This window comes from Peromyscus californicus, unplaced genomic scaffold (assembly GCF_007827085.1).
Source record: "Peromyscus californicus insignis strain IS unplaced genomic scaffold, ASM782708v3 Scaffold_22__1_contigs__length_63687245, whole genome shotgun sequence".
Taxonomy (NCBI): Eukaryota; Metazoa; Chordata; class Mammalia; order Rodentia; family Cricetidae; genus Peromyscus; species Peromyscus californicus.
Genome location: NW_026294525.1, coordinates 38,786,414 through 38,806,825, shown reverse-complemented (window position 1 = coordinate 38,806,825; position 20,412 = coordinate 38,786,414). Strand labels below are relative to the sequence as shown.

Below are 20,412 nucleotides of genomic sequence, written 5' to 3'. Positions count from 1 at the left end.
TTCACTCAGGATTAATAACTAACTCTTAACCTTTGCATCACAAAATAATTTAGATGCAAAAGAATGCTGTGAAACATGGTTATATGACGCAGCATTTATTTCCATTAAAAAAATACTTTATTTAGAACCTTAATGCTCTTAGATTCTCGGTGTGCTTCAAGATATTTCAGATCTGTGCCTAGCCCTGTTGTCATCAGAGCGACTTCATCCAGTAACTGATGAAAACAGATGCAGAGACCCACACCCAAACATTAGACAGAGTTTGGGGAATCCTGCAGAATAAGGGGAGAAAAGATTGTAGGAGCCAGAGGGGTCAAAGACACCACAGGAAAACTCACAGACTCAACTAACCTGGGCTCATGGGGGCTCAAAGAGACTGAACCAACAACCAGGAAACCTGCAAGACTGATCTAGGCACTCTGCATATGTGTTACAGTTGTGTGACTTGGTCCTTTTGTGGGACTCCTAACAGTGGAAACAGAGGCTGTTTCTGACTCTTTTACTGGCTTTTGGGACCCTACTTCCCATACTGTGTGACCTTGCCCAGCCTTAATAGATGGGGAGGTGCTTAGTCTTACTGCAACTTAATATGCCACATTTTGTTGATACTTATTGGAGATCTGTCCTTTCCTAAACACAAGTGGAGAAGAAGTGGATTGGGGAGTAGGAATAGAGGGTGGCTGAGAGGAGAGGAGGGAGGGGAAACTGGCCAGGGTGTAAAATTAAGAAATAAATAGATTTTTTAAAACAATTTTTCATCTTCTAGATAGATCAAAGGCTACCAAACATGATTTCATGTACTTGATTTTATGTGTGAACATCAAAAGTAAAACGATCTATTTTATGAAGGAAAAATAACTAGCAGAAGCTGTGTAGGGTGAGAAGATTGACGTCAAACTACTCTAGAGGACTCGCATGGCAGCTGTGAGGATAGAGGCTCTCTCTGGCCACCACGGTGTCCCTTCTTACAAATGTGGATTTCAAGCAAGCCGATTTGGTATGTGCTTCAATAAACAAGGCAAGTTACACAATGGAATTTTTCCTGTTGACTCAGTGCATGACTTCTGGTGAGCAATCCTTACATCACCTCTGTGATGTCCACTGTCAACTAGAAATCATAATGGGGATTGTCTTTCTCCCAAGGTTTGCTTTAAGTTGGGAAAGACTTTTGAAAATGAAACCTCAGTATAGTTGCTGAAGAGGTGACAGTCAAAACATATGACTTGAGCTTCTGCAGAACTCTGGCTCTTAAAGTGACTGAAACAGAAGAGCTGAATTATCAGAATATGATGCCATAAATGTGCCAAAACAGTAACAGCATAAAATGTGACAACCACAAAGAGAAGCAGCAAAAATTTTTCATGGGTTGAAAAACACAATTCAATAATTAGATGACAGTGTTCTAGTTTAATCCTTGGTTAGTTACTCAATAGATTTCTAATCTAGTAGATCATTTCCCATTTAATACTCACACTCTGGGGTTTTAATTCTTAATTTGGTTCATAATGTGAAGCATCTCTCACTTTTGCATACTTGCAGTCAGAAGTACATGTGCCTTTGTCATATCAAAACTTCCCAAAATAATAAGAATTACTGCAATGTTTTTAATTAAAAATACATTCTTCCCTCATACAACACATCCGGACCACAGTTTCCTTTCCCTCCATTCCTTCCAGGTCCCTACCACCTCCTCTACCCGCCCCCCCCGCCCCCCCCCCCCCCCGGAGCACTCCTCCTTCGTTTCTTCTTCGGAAAAGAGCAGGTTTCCAAGAGACAATTTCCAAACCTGACAAAACATGATACAATAAGACAAGGCAAAAGTCCTCATATTGAAGCTGGACAAGGCAACCCAATAGGAGGAAAAGAGTCCCAAGAGCAGGAAAAGGAGTCAGATATACCCGCTCTCACTGTTAAGAGTCCCACAAAAACATCAAACTAGCAGACATAAGATATACTCAGAGGACCTGGTGCAGACCCATGCAGGCCCCGTGCTTGCTGCTTCAGTCTATGAGCCCTTCTTAGTTGACTCAGTGGGTCATGTTCTCCTGGTGTCCTCCATCCCTCTGACTCCCACAGTCTTTCCAATCTTCTTCCATGGGATTCCCCATGCTCTGAGGGGAGGGACCTAATGAGACCTCCAATTTAGACTCTTTCTCTGCATAATGTCTGACTCTGGGTCTCTGCATCCACTCCCATCTGTTGCTGGAGGAAGTCTCTCTGATGACGACTGGACAAGGCACTGATCTGTGAATATAACAGAATATCATTAGGAATCACTTAACTGATTTTTTTTTCCAGTCGTGTTTGGTTCTACTCTAGGTCTCTGGGCTATCCAGTCTTGGGTTCCGAGCCATTCAGGCAATGTGGGGCATGGGCTCCCTCTCCTGACCTGGGCCTCAAGTTAAACCAGACATTAGTTGGCCACTCCCACAATTTCTGCACCACCATTTCTCCAACACATCTTGCAGGCAGGTCAGACTGTAGGTGGAGGGTTTTGTGGCTGGGTTGGTGTCCAGGTTTATCCTTCTGTAGCCTATAGAGAGTACCTTCTACTGCCAAAGAGACTAGAACATAGAGGTGAAGGCTCCATGCAGGCAGCAGCTCTACCTCTCTAAGTTCAACGAGCTGTGTGGATTTTGTTGTTGTCAATGGAAGGATTACATACATAGTTAACAAAGTGCATTTTGTGAACTCAATGAGAATCAGACACAGTCTGTTAGGTTTCAGACAATTCTAGGTTAGTAGGCATTTGATTATTATTTAGGGCACTTAGTCTAACTTTTCTTACATATGTCTGTAAACAGAATCACTAAATTTTACTGTTCTGTAAGGCTGTCAGTACAGTCTCTGCTGTCCATTAGATCAGTAAAGGATCCATTTCCCAACACACTTGCCTTTGGAAGAACTTTGGGTTTCACAGAGTTCTATCCTTAAAACTCCTGCATCTCACATAATGGTATTGCTCAGACTTATTTCCTAACTCTGCAACTGGTATGACTACATAAGCCTGCATCAGCATACACACACTCTGTACTTAAAAGTTTTACTTTGATGGGGTTGTGCCATCAGTGGCTTAATTAAAACTACACACGTGACAGATGGACTTAGACTGTCATAGTTGTAGTTATACTCAGTTATAATTTCATGGCTCCAAGCAATTCCTTTCTTTTTTTTTTTAAACAGCATCATTCATCTCAGGAAGTCCCAGGGGATCTTGAAAAAAAGAAAGATGCATCCTGGTTTTTGTCTAGGGGAGTTTACAGTGTAGGCACTTGAGGGAGTCCTGTGATGAAAAAGCAATTAGCTTCTTGAGTCTAGGGTGCCATTTAGAATTTTGAAGCTACTGTGCTTCATCATAAAATTGACCTTTTTAAATTTTTATGTCAGAAATTTCCAGTAAAAGTGTTCACATTTAAAAAAAAAAAAGTGCAGCTTCTGGGAAAATATGAAAGGCTTGGAAAGGAGCTGTGAAAGGCTACGGTACCCTGAAGGAAAGCTGAAATCAGCTCCGCTTGAATATAAAACACCATGCCATGAAATAGCCTGTGCTTAATTTTTAAATAATTGGTGTCATTAAGTGACATAACGATGACATAGGAACACCAGTCCTGCGTAAGAAGTAGGCTGGCAGCGCTTCTTAGATTTGCAGCCGACTTGCAGTCTTGCAGGATAATTGCTTTGCACTCCAGAAAAGAGGTCCTTTCCTCATTACCTTGGATTGTCATTCCTATGCTGTGATCATCTTAATGTGGTCGTAATTTATGTACTGTATTTTTCAATGCTGTATCAGATTTGCCATTTTAATTTCCCCGTCCAACGCCAATGATTTAGTGGAGGGGGAAATGTCATTGTCAATAGAGAAAAGGAGGGGGAGTCATTTAGGAGCAGGGGATTTAACACAGAAGGTCACCATACTCATTTATGTAGTCCATAAGGTTGTCTCTGCCAAGAATAACACAGGTTGTGCTGCAGGGGGTGTAGGAGATAGCGTAGGAAGGAGGTTGAAGGTTAAATTACCTAGTTTCCAGTCTTAGAAACTGTATTATTAGCTGTATTGCCTTAGACAAATTATTTAACCATTTGTTTCTTTTTTTTTTTTAATCTTCCCTATCTATAAAATGGGATAGAAAACTTCTTAGTGGAGATCACATACCCATTTGTAAATTCAGTAGCTTAACGCAACAACATATTAAGTGTTCCTGGTCTCTCTGGTGGTTTAGGAAGGCTCGACTGTGTGGTTCTGGGTTGAAGAACCCAGTCAGATGGCAGGTGAGCCCGAAGCTGGAATCACTGGGATAAGGCACGCAAAATAGCACCTGTTCACGAGGAGCAGGAAATGCTGTCTGCTCAGGAGCTCTCAGCGGGACAGTGAGGCAGAGTGCTCACATGAGGACACGCCTGACCTCTCATAAGCTGGCAGCCAAATTAAACTTGGGGATCCACCCCCATAATTGTCTTCCTGGTAATCCTACAGGAAGTGTCAATGTTTCTCTAGAACCAGGCTTTGTGGCTCATGGGATCAGAAACCAGACCCCTTCCTGGAGAGGGGATTGCGAGATGCTATTGTAGAAAAATGTGTGAGATGAGAGATGTCATTACAGTCTGCTAATTACAGTGTCTACCTCACGAGATTTGTGGAAGGGTGATCAAAGTTAGTAATACTTGGTCCATACTTGCAATCCCACTTGGACACTCAGCAAACGTTAGCATTTAGTGTTGCCCTGCAGAGCCTGGGATACTCTTCTCTGACTCCTGGTCCCTTGATCCATTATATAAAAATAGCAGTATATATATATATACGTACATCATTTATACATATATAATTTCAAAATTAGCATTTTTCAACATATGGCATCTCTTAAAGACAAGGAAAATAAGCATTTACCAATTTATGCTGCAGAATTTTGGTGAATGTGTGGTTTTCCTCTGCTCATCTTTAGTTTATTGGCTATTGAAATATATCTTATGGAAAAGTGCTTCTGCATCTGGTTTAGTCCAGGTATCCTTTCTCTGTGCAATACCTTTAACTCACCATTGTCCCTATGAAGACTTCTTAGGACAAGGGGAAATCTCATATGGCATGGGTCACTTCTGGTCCTGTATAAAGTTTTTACAGAATGATGAAAAGATCACCGTGCTTTAAAAAAATTAGAATGCTGCTCAAGGCTAAAGCACAGAATTTTTGCTTTGAATATTGGAATTCCAGGAAAATAGCTTGATTTAGCATATAAAAACATATAACCAAAACCCCCAAAGAGGAGAAAACTGTTGATAAAGTGCAAGTCCATCAGTACTGTATCCATAAACAAAAGGCAAGTGTGGCCTTTCCTTTACCCACTGTCTACCTAAGTACCAGCAGTGTCTAGCAGGATTCTTTGCATATAGTAAATACTAAAAGGAGTGTGGACTTGTAAGGTTGATTCTTTGATAGGTTTTTAATTCCACATTTGGGTGGCTGCGACACACCTCATTCTTAGTATTCTCACTAACCTATTCCAACTCTTCAATCCTTGTTCTATGGATGAATGCTACAAAGGTTAGATGAAGAAAATCAAGTGAGTTCAATGGAAATCATAACAAAAAAATAATCTATGCATTAAATAACTTACCAGAAACTCACTGAGATATGGGAAGAACAATTAAAAATATACTTCCCAAAAAATTAATTAACATTGTTTACATTCACTTAGACTTTTTAAGATTTTATTTTTGAGAACTTTATACATATATACAATGAAATAGGATCACATCTACCTCTAATTTCACACCTCTAACTTCCCTTATATTTCCCTAACATGCCCCCTCCCATCTTCATGCCTTTTTTTTTTTAAGTATATAACCTAATAAGTCCCATTAGTGCTGTCCTATACTCATGAGTTATACACGGAAGCCCCGGTGGCACATTCAGGAAGGAAGGAAGGAAGGAAGGGACGAAAAAAAAGAAAAAATGATTTTCTTTCACAGCAACTTCACTGCCAATAGCTTCTGGGTAAGGGGAGGGCCTAAAGACCTTCTATGGCATTTTCCAGGGGTTTGGTTGGATTGATCTTGTGCAGGCCTTGTACAGGCCGGCACAGCTGCCGGGAGTTCATGAGTAGGGTAGCTGTGACAGGTCCAGAAGACATCACCTCACAGTTCTCCCCATCTTCCTGCCCTTACATTCTTTTCACTTCCATTTTCAGTATGTCCCCTAAGACTTGGTTGCAGGGGTATTCATAGAGATATCCCATTTACAGCTGAGCACTGAGTCTCTTTTTTCTCAGCGCTTTGCCTAGTTTTCTATTTCTCCATTGACTGCTGCCCACTGCAAGAAGAAGTCACTTTGACCAAGGTTGGAAGCAACCCAGATCTATGAGTGTAGGGATAAATATTTAGAAAGAAATTTGACAGCTAGCCTTAGGGCCTATGACCTTCAAAGGCATGGGCTTTTGTATAGAATTATAGTATCAAGCATGAAATCCACTCCTATGGAGCATGCTTCAAACCAAATCAGAAAGCTTTTTTTGTTTGGTTTTTCGAGACAAGGTCTCTCTGTGTAGCTTTGCGCCTTTCCTGGAACTCACTCTGTAGCCCAGGTTGCCCTCGAACTCACAGAGATCCACCTGCCTCTGCCTCCCGAGTGCTGGGATTAAAGGCGTGTGCCACCACCGCCCAGCTCAAATCAGAAAGCTTTTATCCAATAACAGCCATGCCATTATTGCACTAGTATGTACATCTTACCAAACAGGTCAGTATTGTATCATTCAGGGTACAGTTCTAGGTAAAACCATTAATGTCTTTTCTCCCCCAGAAGCCTTCATAGCCCCTCTGGCATAAAAGCTAGCCATCAGGGAAGAAAGAAGTCCATTGATTGATTCAATATTGATTTACTTGTGACCTACAGACAAAGTACTTGGTGTCTTCAGCAGTGATATCTTACTGAGTGATTATAGTGAGTAATCAAGGACAATGACAATAGTTGTATTGGTTTTAGAGATTCTTGGGGCCTTCCTGACCAAGGAAGATACCTCATAGGGAGGTATCTCATTCCTTGTACTGTAATTTTTATTTAATTAGCCATATATTCTGGTAGTGACATTGTCCACCCATGAAGGATAGTTCCCACCCCCCTTTTTAAAGTAGTATTTTTAATTTTTTTTTTTTTACATATCCTTAGTTTGGTTAACTCGTCTACTACTCCCTTGTCTCTCCCACTCCTCTGTCCCATCTCCTCTTATTCTTTTAACCCCAGTAGCCCTTCTCTTTACCCCTTCCCCCCACACTCCTACACCCATCCCTACTTCAGCCTTTAGACTCCCAATATTCCATATCTCTACTTTCATTTTAACTGTAGTCTGCTATCCCACCCCCTTAGCTGCTAAAATTAAAGATATATACATATACACACTAAGATATGTACAGTTATAAGTTTGGGAGTATAACTCATTAACAGGGTGATTTCCTAGATATATGAGGCTTGGGTTCCAACCTCACACACTATTAAAGAGGAGTTGCTAGATTCCTCCCACTTTTTCTGGGACTGGAACTTGGATCTTGTACAAGATGACCCCCATTCTACTGTTGAGCTACAGTTACATTCCCAGCCATCATTTCTACTAAATATTTTATCTTCCATCCTCATCATGTAATGATTTCTGTTGCAATGCTATGAGACAGGACACCAAACCACAAGAACGTATAAAACATTTCTTCAATGTATATTGTTATTTGTGTCATTAGTTTTTCATTATGAATGAGGGGAGGGGATGTATTCCTTAATTGCCATCTACCTTGCTTATTAAGACAGAGTATCTCATGAAGCCTAGTACTTACTCATTCAGCTAAACTAGATAACCAGTGGTTCCTAGAAACCATTCTATTTGTGTTTTCCTAAGACCAGGATTACAGGTTTACACTGTGACACCCAACTTTACTGTCTGGGCCAAAATAAACTGTGTGGTACTTTTTTTTTTTTAAAGTTGTGCTTTGGTCATTACCAATTCTGCCATAAAATAGTTCTTATGTTTAAGAAACTTATCATGTAGTCCCTAATACAGATGTCAAATAGTTTTAGTACAGTTTGGAACTAGGATTCCCTCTATCTTGTCATCATAATTTAGGCTGGACAATTGTGGTGTAACTTACAGAACTCACTAGACATATGTAAATGGTCAAAGACCTTGAACACAGTTGCAGCTTAAACTCATTGCTATATTGAAAATATTTCTCCTCAGAAGAGAGGTTTTAATTAGGCAACATTTAACAGTGCTACTACATCTACATATTTTCCTGTATATCAATATACATGATAAAAATGTCAAAGCACAGACTTAGATGTGGGAATCATTCCGAAATGCACTGATACTTTTTGAATATTTAATTTTCATTTTCCATAGTGATAAATATATCGTATTTTGAATTTCATAAAAATCCCAGCCTCATAAGTCATGGATATAAAAGATCGATTTTTTTTCTTGTGACATATTTGTACTTAAGATGTTTACGAACAGACATGGGAAGATTGGTGATGACTTGAATGGTTATCAAGCAATGGGAACTGCCTTCCTGAATCTTTCAGGCCGACAAATCTGAACAGCCAAAAAAGTCTTGCCAATACTCTTTTCACTTTCTTTCACAATGGCGCTTCTTTAGATACATTAGAGGATCTTAGCAAAGCATCAGAAGAAGGCAATCACATGGGGGTGGGAGGGGAAAGGGAGAAATTATTTTTAGAAGGCTTATCTGTCTTTCATATTCATCACACTGCCATCCCCCCTGCCTCAGTGCTACTTCTGCCCTTTTCCCATTAACTTAGTAATGCTTTTTAGTTTCCTTGGCGATGTGGGATGTAAAATTTCTAAAGCTAAGCTCATGGCACAAATGCCCTTTACGTCGGTCATCATATCTCTGTGTCCCAAAGACAGACTTGCTTCAGTGATTTAAAATGCTAACATGGCATTGAGAAAATAGGGGAACCATTTCAATACTGTATGGGTAATTTTCCAAATTAAATATACGTCTTAAAATGTGTGTCTTCATAAAGTCAAACTTGGCTCACCGCTTTACTTGTATAACATTTTTATTTGAAAATGAATTAAAAATAAGATCCATGGGCTTAGATGTCATCTTGAACTCACATGCCAGATAAAGCAAATGTTGCATGCAAGAAAAGGACATGACTACTGTTTGCATCATTCTCCTGGGTGTATTTAAACTGAGAATTTTTTTTCCAGTACTGTATGTCAGGAAAGTCATAAACTTTTCTTAAATGCACTATCACCAAACAAAAAAGACTGTAATCTGGAACAATCCAGTGATCCTTCAAGACTGACTCTGACTAACTTTACTTATTGTGGGAGTCTTTAAAATCAGATAAATCACATCCTTCAAAGACATAAATGGCTAAAATAAGGAACAGATTACTCTGTGTGAATATATCTCCCAGACCTCAGCTGCCATCATCATCTGTGAACCAAGTGTAGGTCACCATGTTGCTTCCTTCTGTGCCTTGGGCAACTTTGGAAGTCGCTGACCTCAAATGAGTTTGTATAGTAGAAAAGTCTGTTATTTTGTTGGTTCTTTAATACAAATATTCATTGATTTTCCTATGATTCTTTGACAACTACATCAACCCATATATGCAACTGTCCTTTAGTCTGTGGTGCCACAGAGAAAGGGGCAGATTCCAGAAGATTGTGCCAGGTTGTATCTGGTTATAGTTATCAAACAGAAGTAAAAAAGTTCAAATCCATATTCCTACATTTATCAGCACAATAAACTGGTGGCACATGTTTCTTTTCCTAAGAAAGCCTGAAATATCTTCCTTTTGGTCTGAACTATAGTGAACTATGGTATGAACAGAGATGGCAAAAAGCATTTGTAAATTTTTAGTTGAGGGAAAGACCAAGATGAGTTAAAATGTTCAGAAACTTTCAAGTAGAGACAAAAGTTGCATCCAAAAATCTATTAACACCATTAATGGAAGAAGGCACAGCCCATCACTTCATATCTGGAGTATTGTGATTACTTCTAATGGTGAAACCACAGAATGGAAATATATCCAAAGAATTGAGACAATAAAAGGGTTTCAGAGCCCTCATACATAAAGGATCATAACACTGTGCAGGGGCTAGGAAGAGAGCTCAGTCAGGAAAGCTTGCATTGCAGACACAGGGACCTGATTTTTTTCCTCCAAAGCCCACATACAAAAAAGCCAGGCATGGTGGTATGCACTTGTAATCCCATTCCTGGGTGGAGACGAAAGAATTCCTGAGGCTCAACTAGGCAGGGAGCCAGTCTGGAGTATTTGGTGAGTTCAAGGCAATTAAGAGACATGGCCTCAAAAAACAGGGTGGACGACTCCTGAGGAACCCCAGCCAAAGCTGTCCTTGGGTCTTCACACACACACACACACACACACACACACACACACACACACACACACACACACACACACACACACACACGTGAGCACACACATACATGATTTACTCTGTCGTTCCATGAGTGAGAGGATAAATGAAAGAGGCAAGATTTTATTCTGAATACAACATAATTACAATAATTAAAATCATGCAAAAAAAAAGAGCACGCACTCTATAGATGCATGAACTCAAGAGGCTGTGGCTTGCCTACCTATCAGAGATCCCATGGGAGAAATGTCCCTTGATTATCAGGGTTTGTTCGCTTATCTAGCAACTTTAAAATTAACTTGGACGGGGTTAGCTGTTCCTAAGTCCTGGCTAGGTATATTATACTCAAGACTTCGCTCTAGGTGTGTCCTTTGCCCCTACAAACTTGTCCCCCGTGAAATGGACATCTGACCTGAACATAGTTACCCCTGCCTTCTAGATGTCTTCCTGTGAAGCTCCTCTGTTCTCTAACTTGCAAATAGTAAAATCCAATCTATTTAAACACTAAAATGGAAGGGACTGAATAAAGTTAAGCCTTTTGCTTTCCTTTTAAAACATGAGTGTTAGGAATAGAGTCATAATCACAGCCATGAGTAATTCAACCAGAGGTAGTTATTTGATGGATAAATCAATTTGCAGGAATATATTAAATGATTAATGAATCCGTCATATCAACCAGGACACTTGCTAATTGTTTTCAAGGTTCCAATAAATGTAATGGCAATTAATTGCACCTGCCGTAATCCACTTTTCTTTGGAGCTGACATGAAGTCTAACTTCCATTTTTCACTAGTGAAAAGCCTTTTGTCTATTCTTGGGTTTTCTCCACACCTGCCTGATATAGGAAAACAATATTTGTGTTTGCACGATCCTGCTTATTAATGACTATAAATTTAAAGCCTTCACAGCTCTCCCTAGGAAGGTGAAAGATGTTTCTCAAGCTGCCTAGATAAGAAAGCAGTGTACTTACAAATCTCATTTTCATCTGAGTACAGTATATTGTAGCTCCCTGAAGCATGCCTTGATATCACAAAAACAATTTTGGGCAGATTGGAAGGGTTATTCCCTTCTGGGTCTCCAGCATCTGACAAGAGTTCAGAGTGGAGATCCTACTCTCTGGAGACTGGAAACTTCATGTGGCAGATGGGACCTGACAGGCTATTTCCAAGACACAGAGGCTCCAAAGCAGGAAGCAGGTATGCATGACTGAGCAAAGGGAGGTTCCTCATTGAAACTGGGAGAGGCAGAGCCCGAGGATGGCAGACAACATTTGCTGTGTCACAGTACCTTTGCCATCTGTCTCAGGAATCCGAAGATTGAATTATTCAGAGTGCTGAGCACCCAGGAAATAGAATTCACTTGACTATAACCCCATAGGACTGGGGTAGCATTTCAGTCAGGATAGTGTTTGCCCTGTGTGGGAGAGAACCTGAGTTCTAACTCTCAGAACTCACAAAAGAAGGGAGGGAGGGAGGGAGGGAGGGAAGAAAAGAAAATGCAGGCTTAGTGATCAGTCCTTGTAAGAATGCCCCTGCTGCAGAGGCAGAGACAGGTTACTGGGGCTCATTAGCCAGTCAGACTGGCACACATGGTGAGTTCCAAGAAAATGATAGACTCCGCCTCTGAAACAATGTACACAGCACCCAAGGAATAATAGCTAAGGCTGTCCTCTGCATGCATGCATACACACACACACACACACACACACACACACACACACACACACACACGAACTTAGCACTATAAATGACATCTACTCCCTGAAAAAGGAAAATGTACACTTCTTCTCATTACTCCCTTGAGGCACTTTATACATGGAATATTCTAGAAGACAGACAGTCTTCTCCTCTAGTTAAACCACACATGGTACTTTCTTGATTTGAAGCTGCTGAGAACGAAAATCTGCTGGGACATCCACAGTACGTTTCCCAACAAAGTTACCGTACGTCAGGGGGTTTCATGGCCTACCCAGTCCTCCTAAAGCGACTAGCACCATCACCACGTGAGGTGCACACTCGAGGGCCACAACCGGTATCCCTAGAGGCTTCTACACGACAGCCCGATCCCTTCCCCTTACCATTTCTACAGAGCATCAGCAAGCTGCCACCTGGTGTCGTTCTCTTGATCTTGCTTTCCTTGTTCTTCATTGTACACAAACTAAAGGGAAACTAGAACCTCTAGATTCCGGTTGTTGCTAATATTCTACTACTAAATATCACGTAAGAAAGTTGTTGGAGTAAGTGCAGCTACAACTAGAGTGCTGTCTTCCCCCCAGCCCAGAAATGGGAGCATTGAATAAGTATGGGCCTTTTGTTGGGCCATTCCTTCACTCTTTCCTATCAAGTTGATAAATTTGCTTTTTGTCCTTTCTTTCCATGGAATTAGACTCTGAAGCCATATATTTAAACTCCACTGACAACAAACATACTAAAACACAGCACTTACTCAGGTGCCAACCACTCCAGGTACCTGTGTCATTGAGATCGTGCATTACTTTACATCAGGGCTTCCAGGTTCAGGACCCGGGTTTTAGATTTATGAGTTCTGGGTCCCACCCATATCTGTAGTGCTCTGGTTTAGAAGTAACAAATAGTATGCTTTCCACCTTAGATTCCTTTAGTTCTGATACACACTCTAGATAAGCAGCCAGGGAATCAAGGGGGAAGCTTTATAAATGAGAATAGCAGGGACTCCCGCACCCAGGATACGGCATAGGGATGCTAAGAATCACCAGAGTCTGAGAACGCCACTTGAGACCACAGGACAGTAGATATACCTGTAAGGCACATACCCTTGCTCCCTATCAGATAAACACAGTGACACAGTAACCCTCTTAGAACACGGCTAAGACGTTATCCGCTCCTCAAATGCCTATTGGTGCCATATATCACTGAGTTAAAAAAAAAAAAAAAACACCACCACACACACTGTCTACATCTCCATCATCATCTGGCCCCTGTTCTCTCTCTGACTGCCTCTTGAGTATGCACTAGCATTTCAGTCTTTGTGCTCAGCACCTGCTCTGCCCTCTATCTCGTCCTCTCTTCCCCAGATTGATCCATGTGGTTTCATGTCTCACCTCTTGCTTTATCTATGCTATCAAGTTTATCATATATTTTACTAATATTTTATTAATTTTAAAGCGTTTATTGACATTTTTTTTCTAACCAGAGGATAAACTTCATGGGGTCCGGAGATTTTTTCTTCTTTTGTTCTCTAAATTCTCAATACCAAAGACAGCTTCTGGCATGTGATGGTCCTTCTGTGAATGAATGAATGAATGAGCACTATCATATATAAGGATTTCTCAGCAAGTGCGTTTTACAATGTATGTCTCAGAGCAGACAGCATTCCTAGCTTTAAAAAGAACAAGCTCTAGACCCACTGTACACACAAGAACCTTTAAGAATTGGGCTGTTACTTTTTCACTATTTGTATACATAAGTGTTATGTTCTGTTAATGGGATTCTTTTTAATCTTTCAGAGTTCTCATTGGAATTTTTGAGATAACTTATGAAGAATTTCTTCACAAATTGCAATAGTTGGAAATGTTAATTACTCTTCATGGGTGTCACTTTCTCTAATGATGTGTTTTCCCTGTGGCTTAAAACTGTTTTTATGCTTTTCTAACTTCATCTAGGAGCCCAAATTGAGGTCCTAGTGCCCCTCCACACTTGCAACCTCTCCCACCCCAACCATAATTTCAATAGCACAGAGTGAGAAGGAATGGGGTAGGAAGGGAGGGAAGTGGGAAATCAGCCCATTAGAGCCACCTTAGTGCTGACTTCCTGCACCTATTCTTGACTTCCAGCTTCCTATGATGCTCATATTCATGCTTCTAGAGACCTTGGTCTCAATTCAGGCCCCTAGTGGGCATGAGATCAGTAGGAAAGGCTCCATAGCCACTGGACAGGATTGGTCTAGCCTTGGCAGTTCAGCTGCCTGAGTTACCTGCACCAGATGGCTCTCCATGGGCAGAAGACAAGGGCACCATACTTGTATTTCTCCATGAGCAGGCAGCCCGCTTCACTGAGCACAGACTGGGATCAGAGAGGATCCATAGGCTCTTGATGGTCAGAAGCATGTTGGAGACACACAGGTCAGCAGTCCCATTAAGCAACCTGATCATTTGGGTGGAAGATTTAGTCAGGAGGTAGACCTTGAGTGGGAAGACAGGAAGGCCCTTTGCTGGGAGAGTTTCATGAAAAACAGACCTCCAACATAGGAAGTTTGCTAGGGGACCGAGGGTGACCTGCAGGTAGGTAAGGCCTTTCTAACTGGAGAAGGCCTTAATGACATCTAGCGTCCTCCTTATTACCAGGCAGCTGATAAGATGAACAGACTGTCAATGTTGCAGTTCATAATTTCATCCTCCAGTGCATAGGTCCCCCAGCCATCTTCCTTATCTCTTTGGGTTACATTTGCTAGGGTGGAGCCCAATTGTGGCAGCTGTGGTCCTGGCAAGGCCTGAGATAGCCACCTCTGCTCACAAGTCCCTATGATACTAACTGCAATATGTGCTTACTGCTACCCTGCTTACCTACACTGAGCCTGGAAGACATCTTTTGATACTGAAAGAGAATATGTAAAATAGCTAATGCACAGCTATAAATCAAAATAATTTGAAGTCCTCTTTTGGGTAAAGCCAGATAGATACCGACCTTTGAACCCCAGAGATACAGCTCAACATGATTACTGCTTTGATCATAGCTCAAAATTCAAATTCAGATTCAAATAATTACTATGAGTACTCAAGAGGGATGATCACAACCTTTCAAAAGCAATTCCAGAATGATAATGCCAGTAACTATGGTAATGATAAGCAGAGAGTACCACGAACACCCCCTTGAAAAGAATAGTGCTACTTCTGCCACATTCTATTTCAATACAAGTACCTTTGCTCACTGAGGGAGATGGCTCAGCAGGGAAAGGCACTGGCCTCCAAACTCCATGACCAGAGTTTGATCCCAGGGACCCACGAGGTGAAAGGAGAGAGCCAACTCCCTCTCACAAGTTGTCTTCTGACTTCTACATTCCTCATACACATGCGCATGGTTCATTTGCACAAACACACACACACACACACACACACACACACACACACACACACACACACACACACGCATGCACACACGCACTCATGCACGCACACAGGCCATGCACAAGAATGTAAAATTAAAACTCAGATTCAGTGCATTCAACTGGTGACAGCGGTTCAAACTACAGTAGGGGAATACGTGGGGAAGGAATTGAGAAGAAAGGCTTCTCTTAGAATTTTCAAAGACACGTGCTTCCCCAACAAACAATGTCTGAATTACCTGATTTTGTTTCTGAGGACCATTTATTCAATGCCGTAAAATGAAGGGAAAGAGGATCACTGTGACATTTAGTGATTGAATCATTTCACATTGTCTTTTTTAACATCTTGTTAAGGCATAATTTGCATACTTAAAATTCACCCACTTTAAAGGCACAATCTGATCGTTTTTAGTGTATCCACAGTTGTGCAACCATCAAAACAATCTAAGTACAGGGTATTTTTACCACTTGGGAAAGAAGGCCCAGGCCTATTACCAGTTGCTTCCCATCTGTCTCTTCTCTCAACCCTAATGACTACATAGACACTTTCTATCTCTATGGACTTCCCTATGAGGGTAGTTCATAAACATATAAACCACAAAATGGCGGGGGCTTGCCATAGTTTGTATGCACAAATAATAAACAAGCAAATGTAAAAACCCGTCTAGGCCTGACGTGGTGGTGCACGCCTTTTAATCCCAGCACTTGGGAGGCAGAGGCAGGTGGATTACTGAGATTTCAAGGACAGCCTGGACTACACGACAAGTTCCTGTCTTACAAATCAGAGAGAGAGAAAACACAAACCAACAACAAAAAAACATAATGAGAACCAGGCAGGCCACTAATTTCCAGCTACTCAAGAGACTTGCAGTAAAGCTGTTGCAAATTTAAGGCCAACCTGGGCTACTGAGAGCTCCCTCTGGGCGTTTTAGGGAGTGGCTGTCTCAAAAGATGAAGAGGGAGCCAGACAGTGGTGGAGCACGCCTTTAATCCCAGCACTCAGGAGGCAGAGGCAGGCGGATCCCTGTGAGTTCCAGGCCAGCCTGGGCTACAGAGAGCTACACAGAGACACCCTGCTACACAGAGAAACCTTGCTCGAAAAACCAAAAAAGAAGATTAAGAGGGCTGGGTAGTGGTTCAGTGGTAGAATACCTGCCTGGCATGTGCGACCCTGGGTTCGATCCACAGTACCAGAAAGGAAGGAATGGACGAACACAGGAACAACAGACCCGGGGCATGGTGGCCACTCCATTAATCCCAGCACTCGGAAGGCAGAGGCAGGAGGATCTCTGTGAGTTCGTGACCAGCCTGGGCTACACAGTGAGATCCTGACTCAAAACCAAACATCAATAGAGCAGTGGTGCCGGACAAAATCTTATTGACTTGGGATAGCTTTCCCCGGGCTTTCCAGCCTGGCATACTCGCACACGGGCGGTCCGGATGCTCCCGGAACCTTTATTTTCTCCCCACCTACAAGCATTCAGGAACAGAACAAAAGCACACGCGCAGTGTTGATCGACAGAGATTGCAGCCAATGAGAACGCTAAAGCCTGTAGGCTACAGCCAGTAAGACGGCCGAGGAAGTGACGTCAAGAGAACTGCAGGGGCCCAGGTCGGATATAAACTTCGAGAGGGCCGAAGCAAATCACTTCTTCGCTTGTGCGGCCGAGAGGAAGCGAGATGTCAGAACGCAAAGTTCTGAACAAATACTACCCACCTGACTTCGACCCATCAAAGATCCCGAAACTCAAGCTACCCAAGGACCGGCAGTATGTGGTTCGGCTGATGGCCCCCTTCAACATGAGGTGTAAAACATGTGGAGAATACATCTACAAGGGGAAGAAATTCAATGCACGCAAGGAAACGGTCCAGAACGAGGCCTACCTGGGCCTGCCGATCTTCCGCTTCTACATTAAGTGCACGCGCTGCTTGGCCGAGATAACGTTCAAAACAGACCCGGAGAACACGGAGTACACCATGGAGCATGGTGCCACGCGCAACTTCCAGGCCGAGAAGCTCCTGGAGGAGGAGGAGGAGAAGCGTGTGCAGAAGGAGCGCGAGGATGAGGAGCTGAACAACCCCATGAAGGTTCTGGAGAACCGCACGAAGGACTCAAAGCTGGAGATGGAGGTGCTGGAAAACCTGCAGGAGCTGAAGGACCTGAACCAGCGGCAGGCGCACGTGGACTTCGAGGCCATGCTCCTGCAGCACCGCCTGTCACAGGAGCAGCGGCGACAGCAGACGAGCGCGAGACGGCGGCCTTGCTGGAGGAGGCTCACCACCACGCCAGGCTTCTGGAGGATTCTGACTCAGAAGATGAAGCTCCGCCTTGCCGACCACGGGCAGTAGCAAGACCCAACCCCACAGCCATCCTGGATGAGGCGCTAAAGACCAAGAGGAAGGCAGAGGCAGTAGGCCGTAGAGCACAGCTGGCCAGCTTGGTTGTGCCAAAGAAGGTAAAGGTGGAAGTCAACAGGGGCTCAGAACAGGTCCAGATGCCTTCTGCAGGTGCCCCCGAGAGCAGGAAGGCAGCCAGCCATGCACCCCAGACACCCAGGGCCTCCTCCCTGAGCCAGCTGGGTGCATATGGGGACAGCGAGGACAGTGACAGCTGAGCCCCCACAGTGGCATCACAGACCCAAGAAACCAGAGGAGATGGGAACAAGAAAGGCACCCTCAGCAAACACCTCGTGACAGTGTCTGCCATGGGTCCTGGCAGGGTATGAAGAGGCAATGTCCCTCAGCCCCAGGAGCCCCAGGATCGACAGCTTGGTCCACTCCTTCAGTCCTTGAGTTATGGGGAGCCTGTTGGTACCATCCCTTCCTGCTACAGACAGATCTGAATACTATCTGGCATGGGGCAGGATCCCTGGGGACCGTCTCCCAACAAGGCCTGGGGCTCCATCCACAACACAATAATACTGTGTGAAAAAGAAGAAAATCAATTGACAATCAGGGGGACCAGCGAGCAACCCTGCCGGACTGTGTAACCAGGGCTTAACCCTTACCTGGAATTTTGGCCAAACACCACCCTCAGCATGTGTCCTTCGTTCACAATTTGGCATTGCATTAGTCTGTGTTCTGGTACTGTAAGAAAACTGCCGAGGCTGAGTCTGTTGTATAGAACACAGCGAGCTTGGTACTGAGTAGCAGTAGAGAGACTGGCCCATGTAGCCCAGACTAGCCTCCACCTCCCCAGTGAACCACCAAGCTGATCTTAAGCCTGAAATGTTCGTGTTGGAGTCTGCTTTTCCCCCGGAATTCTTGGCTCTCACACCCTAAGTGAGAGCCCCTCCCCCAGGCAAGAGCAGGTGCACCCTAGGATCTGGTTGGAGCCCTCCCCTCCCCACCCCCACCTTGACCTTCCCATCTCTGCAGCTGTGATCATGTCCTGGGAACTGTCAGGTCTAATCTGCCATCTCCTCCATCAGTTCCCTGGGGGACCCTGGCAACAGGAGCCTCCAGGATAGAGTTGACCTCACCACCTGTCCTGGGCGCACAGAGAGACACTAGCTGGACCAGCTCCCCCCATTGCCCTCTGCTTGTGCTGATCACAAACCTGGTCCCTGTGCTATGTACAAGCTATAGTGAGATCTGTGAGGCCTCTGCCCCATTGTGCCCCCAGCAGACTAGAGCACTGGGAAGCAGCTGGGCCTCCCCCAGAGTGGGGACCTGGATCAGGGCTGTGCTTCCTCTATCAGCCCGGGGACCTTGAAAGTCAATGAATTGCATCTTCCTCAGGCTGTGGCCCAGTGAAACAAGTGTGTACTTCATCAGTCTGGGGGCCACTGAAGGTGGGCAGGGTCACGCCTCCTCCCTCAGGCTGGGTGCAGTGGGTTAACATGCCCCACAGTTGACAGGAAACCTTTCTACAGTGTCTTCGGATGGGAGGCTTCTCAGGGCAAGCCCTGCATCTGCCACCAGACTGCATGAGGCAAGACCTGCCTCCCTAGGGGCTGGGGCATTTTGGTCCCCTATACGTTCCTGACTCTTTAGGTTTTGAGGTTTTGAGTGGGTATCACTGTGTACACTAAAGGCCACCAGCCTCACAGACCCATTGTGGACCAATGTTTCCCCATACCTTGGCATACTTCTTCCCAGATTTGGTGGACAGTCAGGGAGGTCCCTGTTTGTCTGTGTATACACTGAGCACTGCTATGTGCTGCATGATGGAAGAGTCACATAGCTCCAATGCGTGTCACCCACCGACTGGAATGTGGAGCAAATGAGGGGACCAGACACGGAAGTCCACTATCCAGAACAAGCTGGTGCAGAGACAGGACAGATTCATGGGACAGACATGCACGGACATGGAAGTGGAATGTCCTGGAACTAAAGTGCAGCAGGTTACATGGCTTTTCTGATATACTGTACAACCCACAAAAAAAAAAAAAAAAGTATAATCATAAAATACACGGTCATTTGTCCCTGCTTCTTTTTCTCAGCTTAATGTTTTAGTGGTTTCGTTATATTGTAGGATACATGAAGGAACCATTTCTTTTTCTTTCCATATATAGTGTCACATGCATGTGCCTCATTTTGTTCATCCTTTCATTGGATGGTTGCTGTGGGATGGTCTGTATGTCAAGTGTGTTGCTGATTGGTCAATAAATAAATCACTGATTGGTCAGTGGCTAGGCAGGAAGTATAGGCAGGACAAGGAGGAGAATAAAGCTGGGAAGTGGAAGGCTGAGTCAGAGAGACACTGCCAGCTGCCATGATGACAAGCAACGTGAAGTATGCCGGTAAGCCTCGAGCCATGTGGCAAGGTACAGACTTATAGAAATGGATTAATTTGAGCTGTAGGAACAGTTAGCAAGAAGCCTGCCACGGCCATACAGTTTGTAACCAATATAAGTCTCTGTGTTTACTTGGTCGGGTCTGAGCAACTGTGGGACTGACAGGTAAGAGAGATTTGTCCTGACTGTGGGCCAGGCAGGAA

General features: G+C 43.6%; 2 protein-coding genes across 5 annotated transcripts in view; both read left to right on the top strand.

Moving 5' to 3' along the window:
* The window catches only part of Nkain2 (sodium/potassium transporting ATPase interacting 2), a 1,070,529-nt gene that overhangs the window by 918,232 nt on the left and 131,885 nt on the right, over positions 1–20,412 (top strand). The gene's annotated exons all lie outside the window — the stretch shown is intronic.
* Positions 15,578–18,856, top strand: LOC128118561 (splicing factor YJU2-like). The gene is given in 2 exon segments (XM_052751295.1): positions 15,578–17,706; positions 17,709–18,856. Coding segments are annotated over 2 exon segments (933 nt in total). The 5' UTR covers positions 15,578–17,150; the 3' UTR covers positions 18,086–18,856.